This window comes from Gopherus evgoodei, chromosome 3 (assembly GCF_007399415.2).
Source record: "Gopherus evgoodei ecotype Sinaloan lineage chromosome 3, rGopEvg1_v1.p, whole genome shotgun sequence".
Lineage (NCBI taxonomy): Eukaryota > Metazoa > Chordata > Testudines > Testudinidae > Gopherus > Gopherus evgoodei.
This window is the reverse complement of record NC_044324.1, coordinates 174493168-174514122: the sequence shown is the minus strand read 5'-3', so window position 1 is coordinate 174514122 and position 20955 is coordinate 174493168. Positions and strand designations below refer to the sequence as shown.

At 41.8% G+C, this 20955-nt stretch overlaps 1 protein-coding gene across 5 annotated transcripts; it reads right to left on the bottom strand.

Annotated features, from left to right (window-relative positions):
- Positions 1 to 1259: 1259 nt before the first annotated feature.
- On the bottom strand, positions 1260 to 20680 carry LOC115649007 (rab3 GTPase-activating protein non-catalytic subunit-like). 5 transcript variants are annotated; one of them, XR_003999713.1, is made up of 3 exons: positions 20447 to 20680; positions 2516 to 2667; positions 1266 to 1332 (listed from the first exon to the last, which is right to left on the bottom strand). XR_003999713.1 is itself a non-coding variant. In XM_030557475.1 (3 exons), exons 1-3 carry the CDS (start codon positions 20553 to 20555, stop codon positions 1326 to 1328), a joined length of 240 nt encoding a protein of 79 aa, XP_030413335.1. In that variant the 5' UTR covers positions 20556 to 20680; the 3' UTR covers positions 1266 to 1325. The 5 variants fall into 5 exon arrangements, 1 of the variants encoding a protein (XP_030413335.1); XR_003999712.1 differs by having other exon boundaries at positions 1266 to 1329; XM_030557475.1 differs by lacking the exon at positions 2516 to 2667 and adding an exon at positions 18926 to 19049.
- Positions 20681 to 20955: the final 275 nt, after the last annotated feature.

Here is a 20955-nt window from a genome sequence, read left to right as displayed (position 1 = left end):
CTGCACCTAGCCAGTTGTAAAATGTCAATCATCTGAAGCTTCTATGTATCAGTGTCATTGCATATGTCCCCATATAGTTAATAGTGCTAGTAAATTCCTCTACAATTTAGGGAGTGACAGTGGATAGGCTGACAAATATGAATGACTTCACTTATTCTGTATATTTAGACAAAATATAGACACAACCATCAAGTCCCTGTTTGATCTGTATTGCATATGCACACCATGCAAGCCCTTTAAAACTTCTCTATACCGAGGAGGAAAGTGGAACAAAAGGAATTTATGAGGGAAAGAGGTTTCTCCCTTTGCTGCCCATCATCAACCTGATTAGCCTTGTCCTTGATGAGACAAGAGAACCAGATTCATTGCTCCAGTAAGAAATCAATTTCCAGAACTACAGAATAAGATCCTGCAACTTATACTGCAGTCATGTGCAGCGGTCCAGCTACAAAGAGTCATCAATTTCAATAAAGAGCTACCTGTAGTTAGTTGCAGAATTAGGGCCAAAACTACTATCTATCCAGGTGTTCTACTTTCTCTCTCTCACCCACACACATGCTTATCAGAATGACTAAATAGTAGCAAGTTGCAGTCATTTTTCAAGCCCTTGCAAGAAGGTCACAAAATGTTTTTAATACACCCAAGAAAGAACTTTGACTAATTCTTCCTCTTAGAACAAAGAATGACAGGGAAAGCTTATCATGTGTAAAATAAACCTTTTGTACAGAAAGCCAAAGACAATTAGTATGGTTAAGGCTATTTTTAACCCTATAAAATTTTTCAAATTCAAGCCCTGGACAACAGAAGAAGAAAATTATAATTTTAGGGTTGGGGGCTGTTTTCTGTTTTCCTTCCCTCTCTCTTTAGAAAAACACACACATCCTCTGGAAAGTATTCTCTCTCTCTTTTGCCCCTAGATAGTGCCGCTCCCTGTCCACAGCTGCATGACAGAGGGGTTGGTCAACTGACTGCTCGTGGTGTTTGGGCTGTGGGGTGAAAAATAGCAGTGTAGACATTCGTGCTTGAGCTGGAGACCAGGCTCTGAAACTCAGTGAGTGGGAAGGTCAACTGACCCAGGCTCTGAGACTTGGTCTCTGGTTTTTCTTCGCAGAAAATTATGGACACACAAATAGCAGCATTTACAGTGTCACTAGTAGAGTGCAGTCTTGGCCACATGAAAGCTACTCAACAAATTAAACCAACAGAAAAGATTCTTTGAGAGAAGACAAGTCTTTGTGATAAAAGTGGATACATATAGACTTACAGGTTCTTGTGTTTCTGCTTCATCCCAGGCTCCCCAGCCATCATCTTCCCAGTTTGGTGATTTATCTACTTCAAACAAAAAGATTAAAAATCATGAAACTACAGCACAGACAAGGAACTAATGAATTATGAAGGTTGTTTTCCCCCCTATGCATCACAGTTAATATCAGACCTATAACTGCTTGGTACAGCTAAGAATAAAGGCAATCAACACATGCATCTTGAAATGTAAGATGCAGCATGCTGTATTTTTCATGAAAGTGGTATTTATCTTGATTTTTAATACTTCATAAGTATTATTTCTAAATACAAGACATAGATGTGGTTAAGCACAGGATTGGGAGCAGAGAACATCAGAATCTAAATCCCAGTTCAGACTCACTCCACCTATAATTCTGAGCAAGTAACTCAACCTGGTATAGTGCCTAGCACAATAGGGAAATCAGTCCCTCAATGGGGCCTCTTGGTGCTATGGCAATACAAATAATACACAACTTCATTTCTTCTCAGTTTCCACATGTTCCTTATGAGGAATACCACCAACGTATTGTGAAGATTAATTTGCTAACGTCTGTAAAGCAATCTGAAGCTAACAAAAATGACAAGTGGTAATATCTTTTATTGGACCCACTTCTGTTGGTGGAAAGGACAAGTTTTCGAGCTACACGGAGCTCTTCCTCAGGTCTGGAGAAGGTAACCAGAATGTCCCAAGTAAATATAAGGTAAGATATATTGTTAAACATAAAGGATTCATGCATGCTGTAGGAGACTACTTAGAACAGGGGTGGCCAACCTGAACCTGAGAAGGAGCCAGAATTTACCAATGTACATTGTCAAAGAACCACAGTACTACGTCAGCAGCCACCCATCAGCTCCCCACCCTCCAGCCCTCAGCCTCTCCTCTCGCCCCATGCCTCCCACCTGCCATAATCAGCTGTTTTGTATGCACAGAAGGCTCTGGGGGTTGTTGTTGTTGTTGAGCCATGGTGGCACTTCTTTGATACTCTGTTTTTTAATTTGGGGTATACATTTAATTTGAGCCTCTATTATGCTGTTTTTAAATATTTTCCACGCAACTTGCAGGAATTTCACGTTTGTGACTGTAATTTTTAATTTCCCTTTAACCAGCTCTCTTTTTTCTTGCGTAGTTCCCCTTTCTGAAGTTAAATGCTACTGAGTTGGGCTTCTTTGGTGTCCCGTCTCTCCCCCGCCTCCAAAGATGTTAAATTTAATTATATTAGGTTGCTGTTACCTCATGCTTTAGCTATATTCACCTCTTGGACCAGACATTGATTTAGTCCTATGTGGAACACAGGAATTGTCTCTCCCACTGTAGGTCCCAGGACTAGCTGCTCCAAGAAGTAGCCATTTACGGTGTCAAGAAACTTCATTTCTTCATCCCACCTTGAGGTGACATGTACCCAGTCAGTACGGGGATAATTGAAATCCCTTATTAATTAATTATTATAAAGTTTCCTATTTCTCTCTCTAATCCAGAGGCATGCAAACTTTTTGGCCTGAGGGCCACATTAGGTTTCAAAATTGTATGGAGGGCCGGTTAGGGGAGGCTGTGCTGCCCCAAACAGCTAGGCGTGACCCGGCCCTGGCCCCTATCCAAGCCCTCCTGCTTCTTGCCCCCTGAGGCCCCCCCACCCCGGGACTCCTGCCCCACCCAACCCCCAGAACCCTGACTGCCCCCCACCACCCCATTCAACCCCTCCTCTCATTCCTGACTGCCACCCAAGGACCCTTGCTCCATCCAACCACCCCTTCTCCCTGTCCCCTGACCACCTCCAGAACCCCTGCCCCTGCCTGCCCTCCGACGCCCTATCCAATCCCCCCCTCCTTCCTGACTGCCCCCATTCAACCCCGTTCCCTGCCCTCTTACCGCCCCGACCCCTATCCACACCCGCATCCCCTGACCACCCCCTCAAACTTCTCTGCCCTCTATCCAACCCCCCCTGCACCTTGCCCCTTTACCGCGCTACCTGGAGCACCGGTGGCTGGAGGCCCTACAACCACGCCACCTGGCTGGAACCAGCCACGCCACTGTGCAGCACAGAACACGAGCTCAGGCCCCGGCTCTGCAGCTGCGCTGCCCCAGGAGCTTGCAGCCCCGTCGCCCAAAGCACTGTGCTGGTGGCGGGGTGAGCTGAGGCTGTGGGGGAGGGGTCAGGGGCTAGCCTCCCAGGTCAGGAGCTCATGGGCCAGGCAGGAGGGTCCCATGGGCCAGATGTGGCCTATGGGCTGTAGTTTGCCCACCTCTGCTCTAATCTCCTGGTAAATTTCACAGTCACCATCAACATCCTGGTCAGTATATTGCTGTTGCTATATTCTTATTATTCAAGCATGGAAATTCTATCCATAGATAGTTTGATTCATTTCAGATTTTTTAATGTATTTAACTCTATGCTCTCTTTCACATATAGTGCCATTCCCCCACCGGTATGACCTACTGTGTCATTCATTTTATAATAAAAATAAAATAATAATTGGAGATATACCTATCTCCTAGAACTGGAAGGACCTTGAAAGGTCATTGAGTCCAGCCCCCTGCCTTCACTAGCAGTACCAAGTACTGATTTTTGTCCCAGATCTCTAAGTGGCCCCCTCATGGATTGAACTCACAACCCTGGGTTTAGCAGGCCAATGCTCAAACCACTGAGCTATCCCTCCCCCCTAAATATATTACTAGCACGTGAAATCTTAAATTAGAGTGAATAAAGAAGCCTTGGCACACTACTTCTGAAAGGTTGCTGACCCCTGCTCTAAATGGCCTCAAGGATTGAACTCTCAACCTTGGGTTTAGCAGGCCAATGCTCAAACCAAACCACTGAGCTATCCCTCCCCCTACTCTGGTAGAAAATAGGAAAATCAGAGAGAAGGCAGAGGAGGAGTAAAGTTAATTTCCTGGTGTGAGTTTGGAGGAGGGGGTGTACAAAGGATGATTGGTAGCTTTAAGAAACTCCAAAAACAAACTGCCACCTACAATTTTAGAGTTTCTCATGGAAAAGTGTTTGGCAGGAGGCCATCTAGTAGTTAGAGCAGGGACCTGGAAGTTATGGCTCCTGAATTCAGTAACAAGCTCAGTGACTGACTCAGTGTGACCTTGGAAAGTCACTCTCTACCTCTGTTTACGCATCTGAAGAATGGGGACATTCATACTTCTCTTCTATCATATTGTGTTGTAAGAGTTAATTAGTATTTACAAAGTTCTTTGTGACTCTGGGCTGTATTGAAGTGTCACTGAAATGCAAGACTTCATAGAAATAAAAACCCTGCTTTCAGTTTAATACATGTGCGAACAAAAACTAGGGGCAATCTCTCATGTGACTGGTAAAGGAGGAATATGAAGACTTGCACTTTTAGGTCATTAGTTCAAATATTGACAAGGTGAGCAGTAATCAGAAGTAATTACCAAAAGCTGTCCACTGGCCTAGGTGAGACCATCTAAATATAATTCTTAGTACACAGACATCCACAACACAAGGATCATCATCAAATTAGTACCCATTGCTATAATCTCAGCAAAGCAACAAGACTATTCACTCTCCCTAAGAATTCTTCAGATTAGGAAAGAAGAATATTGTAAGAGAGCAGTAGTAAACTACACTGATGCTATCTGTGCTGCTTCTGTTCTGGTGATAAAAAGATTTTCTTTCTCCTGGGATCTTTTATCATTACTTTCATTAACACAAAGGCCATGTCTATACCGGCCCTAACACAAAGTTTTAAACTCTGTTTTGGCATAGTTTTTAATTTGGCTGTAGTCAAGCAGGGCTCTGAAACAGTTTGAACGGGCAATGTTCTGCACTCAATTGCTGTAGCTCTGTTTTCACACTGGCCTGCCAACCAAACCATGTTAGAACACACTATGGCAACAGCAAAACGAAAAGCATTTTCAACTCTGGTATTAGGCTAAAAATATTTTAAAAAGACAAAACTTGCCAACAGCTTTGCTGAAAAGGCATTTTACCAGGTTAGACCAGGACAAGCCTAAACTACAAAGCACACCCACAGATGAACACCTTTATTAGAATTCAAAAGGTCTCTACCATCTATAAAAGAAAATGACTCAGCCAGCTTTAGTGCATCAGCACAATTCTGATTATATAGTTATTTCAGGCACTCTTTCACAAGTGACAGTTTTCCAAAGGTCAGTTTCTGATCTTGGTTTGTAATCAAGTTTGAGAATTTTCCAGTATATGGATAAATTAAATTAATAAAAAGGAGTAAAATGTTTTCCATCTGACACTGTGACCACCATTGTGCCACAGAAGGAAAAAAGAGATAAGGAAAGAAAAACACTAACACCACACAAGATTTTAATTTCTAATTTTTGAAGAGATCTCAACAAAATGCAATTTATATTTGCATTTCATTAACTTAAAAGTTTGCAAAATTCCATTTAAGCAACAAAAAGTTAGAAAAAAAAACTTTACAATGCCACTGTACAGTTCTGGTGCGCTCTGGAGTGGGAATCCACTTCCCTAACACATTGCAGAAAAGTTACCTCATTGCGGCCAATGTGTTCCCAGCAGAATAGCCCCCAGAATCTTCATGTGGGAATTGGGCCGCTTTTGCATCAGTATGCACAAGTGATCTACTGGGTGACCTATTATGGTGCCTCAGGTTAATTTGTCAAGGCAGGGCCATGAGGTCCCTCATCTGTGACTAGGGGTTAAGGAATATCCTACTACAGTTGAAAAGACTGTCTGCCTTCAAACGTTAATGATTTGCTCAGGGCTTGAAAAAAAGGAGAGCTTACTCACCTTGTGGAGTAACTGGAGTTCTTCAAGATGTGTCCTTACGGGTGCTCCACTTCAGGTGCGCATGTGCCCGACACATCCTCATGTCCCACACCAATACGTAGGGCCACACGAGCATACCAGCCTCAGCTCCTTCTCTACTGCAAAGTCTCACAAAGGAATCTCCGAAGCAGAGGAGGAGGAGGGTGGGAGCACCCATAGGGACACATATCTTGAACAACTCCAGTTACTGCAGAAGGTGAGTAATCTCTCCTTCATGTGGTGTCCCTAAGGGTGCTCCATTTTAGGTGACTCACAAGCAGTATCCCACAGCAAATAGGGAACTTTAGAACAGAGTCTAATCCTAAATACAGAACTGCACTATGAAGGGCTGAGGCTGAACAGACATGCTATCAAAAATCTCCAATCAAAGGCACAGGGGGGGCACACACACTTGAAGTGGAGCATCCATGGAGACATGACTCAGAGATGAGCCCACACACCTGCTACTGCTATCATCATTTCACAAGCAAGTGTGGGATGGGGAAAACAATGCCAACAAATATGGCAGAGTCTAAGCTTTAAATTTATATTCATTTTTATTGCAAAACAAAACTCTGTATTGGTTCACATTCATTAAGTCTTCCCACACATACATGTAGACCATTCTAGTGCTTTTGCTACTGTCAGCTTTCCCAGCTGCAGCATAATGAAAGCTAACCAGTCTTGTCAGTTTTCACTGCGGCTGTACAGAACCCTGGCCTCATCTACAATGTCAATTTTAGGGAAGTCACTCATATTTCTGCTACCCATGTAGCTTTATCACAGCTAGCAATGGTGGAAACAAGGGTGTACACTGTTACTACCATATCACTCAGACCTACAGTATTATGAACAAAGTATGTGGCAACCCTAGAACAAGATCAGTTCCACTCTTTTGCTGCTGTGGCTGCTTGAGAAAGCTATGAGCTTTCCTGTTCAATACCATCGTTTCCTCATCTTTCAGATCTGTTTCTGGCTAATAGGGGTCCAGCAAAAGATTCCCTCCACTCCCTCCCCTTAATTTAACTCAGTGGCAGCAAGACAGAATTTTTTCATCAAGATTAGTGTGTAGTCTGCTGCAGAACCAGTAAAAATAGCATTTCCTTCTGCTAGTCAGCAGCAACATGAACCATTTCATTTTCTAATTCATCACTACAATCTTCTACCTCTACTTTGAAGGGGGTTGTAACTTGACAGGGAATATTTACTTTCAGATGCAATTTAGAATACAAGGATTCACCTTAAGCATATATTTTAGAAGAACATTTGAAGAGCCAATTACTGTCTTGATAATATTTTAGTGCAATGATATCATAACCTCATAGAAATTAATACCTACTATCATGTTGATGGAGTCAGTTATATTTCAGAATGTGAACTATTTACTTAATAAAAAAATCAAACATAAGATCTACAGGAATAATTCTCATGTTGGATAGATATGGTGTCTATAAAATACAGTTTTGTTTAAAAGTTCAGAAAGAAAGGAGAGAAAAATACTAACGACAGATCTAAATTGTAGTACACAAAAGAAATTTCCCATTAATCTAATCTTGCATTTTCTTTCAATTCCTGCCCACACTTGGCACTTTTTTTAGGACTCTTATTTTTCAGTCCTTACTGGGATTAAGAGTATTTTCCAAACAGTATGAGCTTAAAGTTTAACACACACTTGATTTACACTTTCATCCAAATCTATTAATAAAGATGCTAAATAAAACCAGGCCTTAAACAAACCCCTATAGTATCTTAACTGCATACACTATGGTTTGTCATTACCCTACCAGCCTGTTTTCAATCCATGTGACAATGTTCATATCCAAGTAAGAGTATGAGGTACTGTATCAACGTTTTATTGAACTCAACCTCTGTTATCTCTATGGCATTCCCATTGTCCACAAACTACATAGTTCAGTCCCCCCCATCCAAAAATAGTTTTTTCTTTAAAATGCAATTGCTGTTCAGTATTCGTAGGTCATTAGTGTAGCCTTTTATTCTATTTAATATTAATTATACTCCAGTGGGTTCAACTCTGGCAGCTACGGTCTCAAGTTCAACAGAGCGCTCTCTTTTTGTTCTGGACCTAGAGCCCATAAGAACACATGAAACCATAGGCAAATAGGTGAAATAACACATACAGTTACAAAAGAATCTATATTTTAGCAGCTTTATTAAAGTTACCAACAAAGTTATAAATGTCACAGGATATACAATTCCTAAATATAAGTACCATGTACCAATTAAACCTACAGCCATACTCACATCCTCCTAGATGGTCTGTTGGCTATCTCATGGATTGATCATCAATACAACAGTGGATCCTGCTGGAGTTTCCCATCAGAAGATCAAATTTTCCTGCTCTGGGAACCCATTTTTATACTATGATTCTGTTCTGTCTATACCTACAGTCCGCGTATGTACATGAAAGTGTCAACTCTCTCTTTCTTATTGGTCTGTGTCCCTTAGAAACACAATGGACCCCGAATTCTATAGGCTGTGTAGGTTCTCACTAACATTGGCGTACCACCTTTATCTTGTGGTTAAGGTACATAGTGGAGACAATATTTGTTGTTACAGTCTTTTATAATTTAAAATTTAATTTTCCCAGCTACAGTTTTGCACTATTACCAGCTGGTATCTCTTTTTCCATAATCTTTTGGGTTATTTCTCGGCCATTGACTTACGTCATCATTTCTTGTCTCTAAGATCTAAAATAGCTAAGCTAAAGTCTTGCAGGCCTCAGCCCACAGTTTCTTGTGTTTCAGCTTGTCTTACTCATGTCTACCACTTGGTTCCTCTACATTCTGATCAATCTTACACTTTTATAATCCTACAAATCAACTAATTAACGTACAATGAATATATGGTATATTGATTAATGATAACATCACACAATAAATGGATACTAAACTAAAATCATTGGCTACATTATCCTCTGGGTTCTTACAGATTTCATAAACATTTTAGTAGAGACTGATGCTAGATCTATGAGATGGTAATTGCCAAAATCACTCTTTTTTATGGCCAATACCATATTTGCTTTTTCCTATTTTCTGCATCACTCCAGTGCTTCATAACTAATGCAAATAACTACTATACTGAACAGAATTTACTAGCAGTAAATAAACTTATGAAAGTTAAGCCGAAGAAACTTCAACAGCCAAAAAAAATTAAAATCTAAATAAAAAAATACAACTCTACCCCGATATAACGCTGTCCTTGGGAGCCAAAAAATTTTACCGCATTATATGTGAAACCGCGTTATATCGAACTTGCTTCACACAGCAGCAGAGGAGAGAAACACCCACATAAAATGGGGGGAGGGGAAGTTATCAACTGAACTGGATAGTGTACAAAGTCGTGTCAAAATGCATACCAAAAAAAATTCCCTCTCAAATCTCCTCCACTTATTTGTAACTCCTAAAATTACCCAAAATAATAATAAAAACAGAAGCAATCAGATGAAGGAGCCTTTAAGATAAAATATAGCTAGATGGTTCCAATCTTTGTAGGAAAAAAATGTGTGTGTGTGTGTGTGTGTGTGTGTGTGTGTGTGTGTGTGTGTGTGTGTGTGTACGTACGTACACACATACATTTAGCTTCCATTTATTCTGCTGTATATTAATCCTTCAATTCTGCAGTTAATTATATAACATTTCTTAACACATTCTTTTATTACCCTGACCAATATCTGGCTCATTTTAATCACATTATACTATAGTTTATAATATACAATTGCACATAAATGAAAAATGTACTGGATTCATACTGTGTTGTATAAAGGAGATAATGATTGCAGCTATTATCTTCTGATCAAGCCAACACATAATCCCACCACAGCTATTATCAGATTAAATCAAATACAAATAGCTATTCCCAATATACATACATTGTTAAATGATACATAGCAGTTTTCAAAACCAATTAAATACCACTATGCTCAGGGTCTAGATAGGATTTATGTTTCATTATTAGTGTTAACTTTAGCCTGAAAGCATCGTGCTTAGAAGCCAACAAATACTGCAAAATATATGCTTTAAATTTCTATTCCTTTTTATTGCAAATAAAATACTATATTGGTTCACATGAGGTCCTCCCACACACAAAGAACATTCTAATGCATTTGCTGTTGCTACTCATGGCTTTCCCAATCTACACCATAATGGGTGAGGGAAAAACTGGGAAGAGATAAACATAGGGAAAGGCATAGAACTCCAGTTCTAGTGTGGAAGGGGAGGGAGCCAAGAAATAGCATGATTTCAAATAAAGAGAATTAGAACAGAAGGGTGCAAACAATGGGACAAAAAAAATAAATGTAAAGAGAGGAAAGGAACAAAAAAGTAAAAGAAAAAGCAAGACAGGTACCCCATAATTTGAAGTTAGTAAACAGTAGGAGTGTTCCTAGATTTTATAGTACTTTCTTGGCAGACATCCTGGTGCTGTAAGTTTTAGGAAAAAAGGATTCCAAGATGATGTTGCTGCATGGAATTTGTCTCGTAATGCTTCAAAAGGTTATTGTTGGTCTGGTGTATTCACATGTTAAATGTCATAACAGCGAGTAATTTTTTTCTGCTGGTTATCAAGGACAGTGATGAAAGAGAGAACAGGAAAAGGTTTCAAATGTATGAAAGAAAGATACTTGAAACTTGGGAATCAGAGTAAAGATTTTTGCAAAATTGGTACCAGCCACTCAGCTCCATGAATCATTCAGCATATCAATAGCCAGCCTACTAGTTACGAAGCAAAACATCCAGATGAGTTCAAGACTCTTTCCATTGCAGATGTGCATCTTTTTGGACATAAGGCTACCTGAATACTTACCTGAAAGTGATACCATTAACTTGTATAGGCCCAAAAATTCACAGTGAACAAGGATACATTGAATGTAATGCATAGCTTCCTATGCCTTTAATAATTTCATACATCATTTGGGTTGACAACCTAAATTATTTCTTTATCTTGCAACCACTGTTTAAGAATCTGTGGGGTTTTTTTGTTTGTTTGTTTTGTTTTTTGCATTTTTGTATATACATATTACACAGTATATTCCTAGGATCCTGCATAGGATTCACTTTTCTAAAATGAAATTAAGTTTGAGAACCTTAACAGATTGTCTCAATTTTAAAATATATTGTACTCTATGTATAAAAAAGTGCTAGTAAGCGCTGGACTCTGTGGTTAAATAATAGAATCTCAGTTTCTGGGTCTCTTATTTCTGTCTTTTTTTCTCTTACTTCTTCCTCCGCTGGCAGTTTTCTCAGGCCTTCAGAAAGACCACTACATGACTGTCACCTTGGATCATTCCCTTCCTCCTCATGGGACATTTTGCCTCTCTTTTTTTTTGTACATATCTAGAGTGCACATTTGGTTGAAGGCCTTGTGTGTCCTGAAGGTTTAGCAATAGAGATCACACCTTCACTTCACATGCAGAGTCACTGACTTAAAAGTGCTTAAGTATATGTTTAATTTTAAGAAGAATTTGACTTAAATACGTGCTTGAGCACTTCTCTGAATCTCAGGCATGGCAAAGAAAGATCTTATCTATGCCCCTTTACTCATGCCCTTTTATAAATATTGCCATTTTGCACAAAAATAACGCTACCAGAGATAAGGGCAGGCAGGGGGCGGGAGAGGTAGGAGAAAGCAGACACACAACAGTAGTTTTTCCAACTTGCTATCTAGAAGTCTTTCCACTGAGAATTGCACAGGTCAAAAAAAAACTTACAGGCAAGCTAGCACTTGATCAAAGATAAAAGTGAGTAATTAGACCACCATGCGACAAAGCAATTTATTTACCAGTAAAAGAAACAAAAAAGAAGATGACATTTGGGGAAAAGGGATAATAGAGGAAAGAATGAAAAGCTGTATAATTTTCTGGTGGAGCAGTACCTCTTCATTATTCATCATGCCATCAGCTGCCAGCTTTTTCCCACTTTCCCCCACACCAAGAAAGTTTTGGAAATAGTAAGAGGAAAGCATTTCCCAGAATGATCTATATCAATTCAACTTTTTCTCTAAATCATAGCATCATTAGTTAAAGAGAGAGAGAGACAAGCAATGACTACAGTATCTATAGGCTCTGATTCAAAATAATTGCTCAAAGTAACCCACAGCTTAACCTTTCAGTTCATTAGGCAGAAATTTAGAAGTAATGCAGAGTGAGTCTTGGAGAAGCAAGAGTAGGTGGAAAGTCACATTATTTTGTGATGTCAAATAAGGTTTGTTATTTTTTTAAATTAAAAGATAAACCATCTCCATGAAGCATTTGTAATAACATCTCTCCTTTGACAAAGATGTAGAAGCCAAGCACAGCTTTCCAACATGTCCAGTTTATATTCCTATGTGCAAATCACCCCAAAATTATGTACACAGGCACTTTTATCCATCTACATTTATGCCATCCTAACCTGGCCTGCAGGGTCAACGAATACACAAACCAATCCAAGAAACATTAGATGGACTACCCAGGCATCTTTTTAGTCATATTTTTTTTTGGTTGTGATATAACGCAACCTCAATAGTGCAGTAAGCATTTTTATACATAAATCTGTTGAGATGCAGGTACCAAATAGAATACCTTGAATATGAAGTATAACTTATTACAATCGAAAAACAATGGCAGATTACAGTACGCACAAATCTTCAAGACATTAGGCTCTAATCATAATGGACCTGACTTTTCACTGCACAGCAACTTATGCAGTTATTTATGACTTGCAAAATGAGGGTAAGACACTATAGCTGAACCACTCAGTGATAAAGACCATAATGTTATAGTGAACCGCTGAGTAACAGCTACCATAATGTAATTAAATGTAGGGTGGAAAATACCAAAGAAATCCACAACAGTAGCATCTAATTTCCAAAAGGGGGGACTACACAAAATGAGGAAGGTAGTTAAATGGAAATTAAATTAATCACAAAAGTAAAATGTCTGCAAGATGCATAGCAACTATTTTAAAACCACCATAATAGGGGCTCAAACTAAATGTATACTCCAAATTTAAAAAAAAATAAATAAATAAAAAACAGTACGAGAACTAAAAAATTGCCAACATGGCTTAACAGAGTAAAAAAGGTGGTTAGAGTCAAAAAGGTATCCTTTAAGAATTGGAAATTAAATCCTACTGAGGAAAACAGAAAGAAGCATAAACTCTGGCAATTCAAGTGTAAAAGTATAATTAGGTAGGCAAAAACAAATTTTAAGAACTAGCAAAAGACAAAAAAAATTAAAAGCAAAAAAAAATATTTAAGTAGATCAGAAGCAGAAAGCCTGCCAAACAATCAGTGGAGTCACCGGACGATCGAAGTCCTGAAGGAACACTCAAAGGAGACAAGGTAATTGTGGTGAAGGTAAATTCATTCTTTGGATTAGTCTTCACTGCAGAGGATGCAAGGGAGAGTCCAACACCTGAGCCATTCTTTTTAGGTGACAAATCTGAGGAACTGTCCCAGATTGAGGTGTCAGTAAAGGAGGCTTTGGAACAAACTGATATATTAAACAGTAATAAGTCACCAGGACCAGATGGTATTCATCCAAGAGTTCTGAAGGAACTCAAATATGAAATTGCAGAACTACCAACTGTAGTTTGTAACCACTTACTTACATCAGGCTCTATACCAGATGCTGGAGGATAGCTAACAAGACACCAATTTAAAAAAAGACTCCAGATGTGATCCTGGCAATTACAGGCTGGTAAGCCTAACTTCAGTATCAGTCAGATTGGCTGAAATGATAGTAAAGGGCAGAATTATCAGACTCATAGATGAACATGATATGTTCGGAAAGCATCAACATGGCTTTTATAAAGGGAAATCATGCCTTGCCAATCTATTAGAATTCTCTGATGTGGTCAATAAACGTGAACAAAGGGGATCCAGTGGATATAGTGTACATGGACTTTCAGAAAGCCTGTGCTTAAGAGCCTTTGGGACCTTGTCAAAGTAAGCAGTCAAGGGATAAGAGGCCAGTTTTCTCACCAATCAGTAATTGATTAAAAGACAGGAAACAAAGAGAAGGAATAAACAGTCAGTTTTCAGAATGGAGATATGTAAATAGTGATGTCCTCCAAGGATCTGTACTGGGACCAGGGCAGGCCAGCATATTCATAAATAATATGGAAAAAGAGTAAACAGTGAGGTGGCAAAATTTGCAGGTGACACAAACTCCAGATAGTTAAGTCCAAATCTGACTGCAAAGAGTTACAAAGGGATCTCATAAAACTGGGTGACTGAACAACAAAATGGTGGATGAAATTCAATGTTGATAAAGACAAAGCAATGCACATTGGAAAACAATACCAACTATACATATAATACTCCTGAGGGCATTCTGCAACAAAAAATTAAAAATTCTGCACACACTATTTTAAAACTCTGCAAATTTTATTTGTCAAATAAATGTAGAGGCTCCAGCATGGCATTCGGGAGCACAGGCCACGCTGCACAGAGGTGGATGATCACTGTGCAGCTCCCCACTGGGACACAGACTCAGCAGTGAGACTGCACCCAACCCTGACACAGCACAATGACTGGGCCTGCCCCAGAAACACACCAGGACCCTGCCCCTCTGTGCCAGGTGCATCAGCTGTGGGCAGGCAGGCACAGCAAGGCAGGATCCAAGTGAGGAGGGGCTTCGTGTGGGGGGATCCAGGTGTGGGTTGAGAGGGTTCTGTTTGGGGCAATCTGTGTGTGGGCGGTTCAGTGGGGAATCCAGGTGTGGAGTGCTAGAGGGGTTCTGGGTGCAACGGTAATTGGACTCTGCAGGGGATTCCAGGTGAAGGTGGCTGGAGCTCGGAGGGGTGGGGTCCTGGGTGTGGGGGATAGAGCTCATTGGGGGGTCTGGGTGTGCATGGCTCAGTGGGGGGGGTCCAGATGTTGGGGGAATGGGGCAGGAATCCAGGTGCAGCTGATTGGGGCTCGATAGGATAGGGATCTGGGTGCAGGTGACTCATTGGGATGGTCCAGGTGCAGGGGAAGTGAGACTCATCGGGGGAGCTTCTTGGTAGGATGGGGGGGTGAGGCTCTGCGGGATGGTCTGGATATGAGCGGGTCTGTATTCACGGGGGTTGGGTGGATGGGGGAGCAGCTCCCTGTACAGTGATCCCTCCCACTGCACCTGAGGAGCAATATATGCAAGAAGCGTGGGGTGGGGGATAGGATGGGGAGTTTGCAGAGCTTCCTAGAGCTGGGGGAGAAATCTTGTGGTGGGTCTGACATAGCCCCAGATGCCTTGCAGGGGAAGAGGAAGTCCCGTCCTCCTCAACCCAGCCAGAACTAGCAGCTGAGCCCGGCACAGGGTAGGAGGCACCAGCCAGGTCTTCCTCAGTCCCACCCCCTACCCCACAGTAATTTACCTCTATGCCAGCTGCACTAGGCACTGGAAACATACCGCTGGGGAGGATCGCATACTGCTCATGGCTTTCTTTCACTTCCCTGTCAGAAAGCCATTTTTCCGCAGGGAAGCAAAGAAATCTGCGGGGGACATAAATCCTGCACATGCACAGAATTCACCCATGAGTAAAATGAGGGGGTCTAAATGAGCTGTTTCCACTCAAGGAGAGTCTCCATGGATAGTTCTCGGAAAATTAACGCTTAATGTGCGGCAGCAGTCAGAAATGCTAACAGAAAGTTAGGAACCATTTGGAAAAGGATAGATAAGACAGAAAATATCATAACACCACTATATAAATCCATTATATGCCCACTCCTTGAATACTGAATGCAGTTCTGGTTGCCCGTCTCAAAACAAGTATATCAGAACTGGAAAAAGTACAGAGAAGGCAATGAACATGATTATAAGTATGGAATAGCTTCCATATGAGGAGCGATTACGAAGATTGGGACTGTTCATCTTAGAAAAGAGATGACTGAGAGGGGATACCATAGAGGTCTATAAATGAATGGTGGGGAGTAAATAAGTGTTACCTACCCCTTCCCACAACACACAAACCAGGGATCACCAAATGAAATTAATAGGCAGCAGATTTAAAACAAACATAAGGAAGTACTTCTTCACAACATGCACAGTCAACCTGTGGAATTCACTTCGAAGGCCAAAGTATAACTGGGTTCAAAAAAATTAGGTAAGACCCTGGCTATTAACCAAGATGGTTAAGGACATAACTCCATGATCTGGCTGTCCCTAAACCTCTGCCTGGTAGAAGCTAGGCCTGGAAGACAGGGGATGGATCAGTCAATAAAGTGCCCTGTTCTATTCACTCCCTTTGAAGCATCTGGCACTGGCCACTGTCAAAAGACAGGATACTGCTCTAGATGGACGACTGGTCTGAATCTGTGTGGCCATTCTTATATTAACCATTGTGAATGAGGAATTACACCCTCTTTGCACAAGTATAAATAATCACACAAGGCATAAAATAGTGGAGAATCAAGTCTAAAGAGTATGCTCTTGCCCTGAGAAGTGAGAAAACAACTCAATGGGAAGGAGCTCAACTACTTAATCGTCCATCATTACCAGATACAGAAAGATTTTGCCCAAATTGCTCTAGTAAAAAAGTTACTCTAATCTATAACTAGATTATGTTGGCCAAAGGCAATGGTTGGAGAAATTGCCTATTAGCCACAGTAAGAGGAAGACTAGAGCAGATGGCAACCATAATGAAGAGGGATAACAATTTTAAACAGTGTTGGTTGTTTTGGTTTTTTTTGAGAAAAATAATTTCTCACTGCTCCACTGATCCCTTCTGCCAATTTTTGTGGTTTTACAATCAAATTTATATATGACGTATTTTTTTTCCATTTGTAGCTGTCATTGATAAACCCATACAAAAAGAAGAAACCAACCAACTATCCAATGGAAACTGATTATATATGAAGTGCTGTCAGGTGTAAAATAGAAACTTGAAAAATGAGAAATATCTTCTCTAATCTCTATTAGTAAGCAATGTTTAAAGACAGAAAAATAAAAAGAGGTGTATGTTGCCTATCTTTGACAATTAGGAGATGTCAGTCTTATCAGTCAGCTCCTGAATGCCTCTTTCACAATTGGATCACACAGTTCTGCCCCTTGACATGGAATGTGTCTACATTTTTCATGGCGGTGCAGGAAATGCAACCCAAAGAGTAAAGCCAAGTTATATGGGCAAAAGAAGTGGACAACTGTTTCAAGTTCAGGTTCTGCAGCAGCTGAGGGGTGATGTGATATGAAGATTGGCTGAATAAAGCTCTTTGAAATTCATATTCCTGATATGTAATTCCTGTAATCAAATCTATTCTATGTAAAAGGATATTTGAGAGACCACAGAAGTAAACTTATTGTAATAATTCTCATACAGCAGTTTAGTGACAAAATATTATTATAGTGGCACAAAGTTCAGTTTGGTGATGCCAGTTCAAAGTGTACTTTACATCCTTTTCAAAATTTCTGTATTTTAATATTAATGTTTTTCCTGTTACAAATATAAGGTCCAGCTTTTTTCCCCCAAATCTCCTAAACTTTAATCTCTCTCACCTTTACCTTAACTGTTTTCAGCAAAATTTTTAAAAAGCAAAACTAAAAGCTACTGGCCAAGCCACAGTTCTCAACAGTCTTTATCTGCTGATCCTCTGGCTCTTGTCCCTCACAATTCATCTCTCACATCTTAAAATCGCCAGTCTTCATCATCCATATCTCTACAACTACCACCCCGATCCTTCTTCTCCTTTTCATCTCTAAACTCATTGTTTACAATCACTGCTTCAAATTCTTATCCTCCAATTCCATTCTAAATGCTCTTCAATCCAGTTTCTATCCTTTGCACCCCACTGAAACTGCTCTCACCAGTCTCTAATGACCCCTTCACAGCCAAAGCTCAGAACCAGTAGTCCATCCTCATCCTCTTTGACCTCTCAGCCACCTCCAACACAGTCAACTATGCTCCTTTTCTTGAAATCTTGTCCTTTCTTGGATTCCATGACTCTGCTCTCTAATTGCTCATTTAGCTCCTCACTAACCCTCCAGCTTTCTGTGGAGGTTCCACAGGGCTCTATCCTTCATACCCCTATACACCTTACCTCTGGGTAAACTCATCTGCAAATACAAGTTCAAATACCATCTCAACACTGACAATTCACAAATATACCTCTACTCCAGAGCTATCTCCTGTGCAAAATGAAGGCTCAGTCTCTCTCTCTGACATCTCCTAGCCATGAGCTCAGATCCAACATGGCTAAAACAGGGCTCTTAATCTTCCCTACATACACTTTCTCCCCCACCTCCTTTCTCAATTACTATGGACCACATCAACATCCTGCCTTGTCACTCAGGTCCATACCCCCCACGGGCATCATCTCTTACTCAGACCTCTCTCTAGGCCCTCACATGCAGGCTGTATTTAAGCCTCGCAGATTCTTTCTGCATAAGATCTTTCCTATTCATTCACACAGCACAAACTCTCATCCATTATTTCATCACCTTGATTATGGCAATGTCCTTTTCTCTAGCCCTAACAAATGCAATCTTGCCCCATGCATATCCATTCATAATGCAGCTACAAATATCATTTTCCCAGCCTCTCACTTTGACCATTTCTTAACATCCCTCCACCAGCCCCTTCTCTAGCGCATCAGATATAAGCTACCCGTCTCTGCTCTCAAAGACCTGTCCTACTTTTTCTTATTCACTAGTGAGATATTGACTCCTAACACCAATCGGCCAATGAGGCAAGCCTCCATCAAACACTTGTTAATTTTTTAAACAAGCACCTATGTGCTCTCTCCCCTGCTGCCCCTCATACTTGAGGGGAGTGCCCCATAAACATCTGCAAAGCTACCTCATTATCCTTCTTTAAACTTGTCTTTGCCAAAATGATTACAAAAAACTTGAAGAAAACAGTTCCCTGCAGCACTAATCTCACTGCCTACATGCTGACCAATATTGCTTCCTTGTTTCCTTGTATTCCCCCATGTCTGTCTGTAGCCATCTGTTGTCTCGTCTTCTACTTTGACTGTAAGCTGTTTGGGGCAGGAACCATCTTTTAGTTGTTTGTACAGCACCTAGTACAATGGGGTAATAAAGTTACATTTTTTAGCTGAAGCCAATCAAATTAAGACGTCAAATTAAAAAGGCATTTTCCCAAAGCTAAGCAAAATCCTCCAAGCACTGAGTGTGAGAAACTCCCATTGACTTTAATGGGAGCTCTTCCTCAAGAGACAAACAAACGGCATGTCTTCACTAGTAACGGCAGCGCTTTAACGTGGTTGTATAGTCAGGGCACCATCGACGGGAGAGTGCTCTCCTAGCGCTATTAAAAAAAAATCCACTTCCACAAGGGGAGTAGCTTCCAATGCTGATGCACCCTCTACACTGCCACTTTACAGCGCTGAAACTTGCAGCACTCAGGGGGTGTTTTTTCACACCTCTGAGCGAGAAAGTTGCAGCGCTGTACAGTAGCAGTGTAGACAAGGCCCTAAATGTTAAGACTTTGAGCTTAAAATTTGTTGCAGGTAAAGAGGCCATTGTGATCACTAAGAACCCGACTGAAGCCTCTGTGTGGGCATAGCAGCCCACCCATGCATAAAAAATTGCAGGATTAGAAATTAAGTGAATGTGAAATTAAAGCTCTCTGGAAATTAAGTTTTAGTAATTTGAGAGGAGCAGGGAAAAATCTAAGATCTGTAATTTGCAGCGTGATATTAACCCATGAATTACAGTAGTTTACTTTATCACAGTAGATTTTTATATTTATTTCTTTGAGTATAAATTGGCAGGCATAAACTGATATCTAAAGCACAACTGGCCTCTTCTTTAGCAGTGGTTCAAGAGGAAAAAATATTTGCAAGGATAGAAAACAACCTTAATTGCCATAATGGCAGACTTCACGTTTTTATTTGAAGTACACCACCTCTCCCAACATCAGTTTCTTCTTTTCCACTGTATGTTTAAAACCAGTTAAACGATGATGGTATTTTAAGAGGACGCTCGGTATTTCACTGTGCTATGTAAGTGCAGTGAAGCTAAGCCACGCATTGCTGCCGCACTGTAGACGTGTACAATTCAGCTCCTTCCCTGTGCTCATCCCCAGTGCTTTTCCCTTCAGCTTCCACAGGAAGGACAAGCTGTAAGGTTATACATCCGTTTAAATATGAAGCAAAGGGGAAATTTTATACTATATATATATATAAAAACCCAGAAGGGCAAACCCTCCACACCTTCCCCACCTTTCAGTAAAACCCAGCGCACTGACATGGGGGTCACCTCCTCGGGGGACAGGCACAGCCTCTACAGCCGGGGCCCCGCCCCCCAGCACAGGTGAACTCCCCACCCGGGGGCCCGGGCGCTAGGGGCAGGGACATGCCCCTGGCCGAGGGGACGCAGAGGACGGGGAAGGTCTGTCCCCCCAGGCGGGCCTAGGGAAGCGGGGCCGAGCCGGGCAGCGGCTGGGACCACTCACCGCTCTCCCTGGCAGCCGCGGCGCCGCTCTGGCGGAGGTACGGGCACAGGAAGTCGCGGGCCGCCTCCAGGTCCTGGAAGTGGCAGAAGGGGAGCAGCGAGCAGGACATGGTGCCAGCCGCAGCGCCCGCCGCCCGGCCGGAAGTGCTCGGCGCCTTGCCCACCGGCCTGAGCAGGGCGCCGCTGTGCGCATGCGTGGGAAGGGGGCGGGCTGAGGGATGGGTCACGTGATCAGCGTGGTAGTGAGAGTGTTCTCCTCGCGCCAGGGCGCGTGCCGCAGCACGGGGAGGGGGGCCGTAGGAGTCAGCGCCCGCCGGCCGTGGGGCTCCCGCCGCCTTGGCGTCGCCTAGGTGCCTCCGGCTCCGTCCTCAGGCGCTGCGGCAGCGGCAGCTCTTCCGCCGCGGTTCGGCCGGCCTCGGCCGATGCCTCCCGCTGGGAACTGACGCGTTTGAGCTCCCCGCGTGCGTGTGTTTTAACCCCGTCAAGGGATCTCCCTGAGCCGGCTTCACG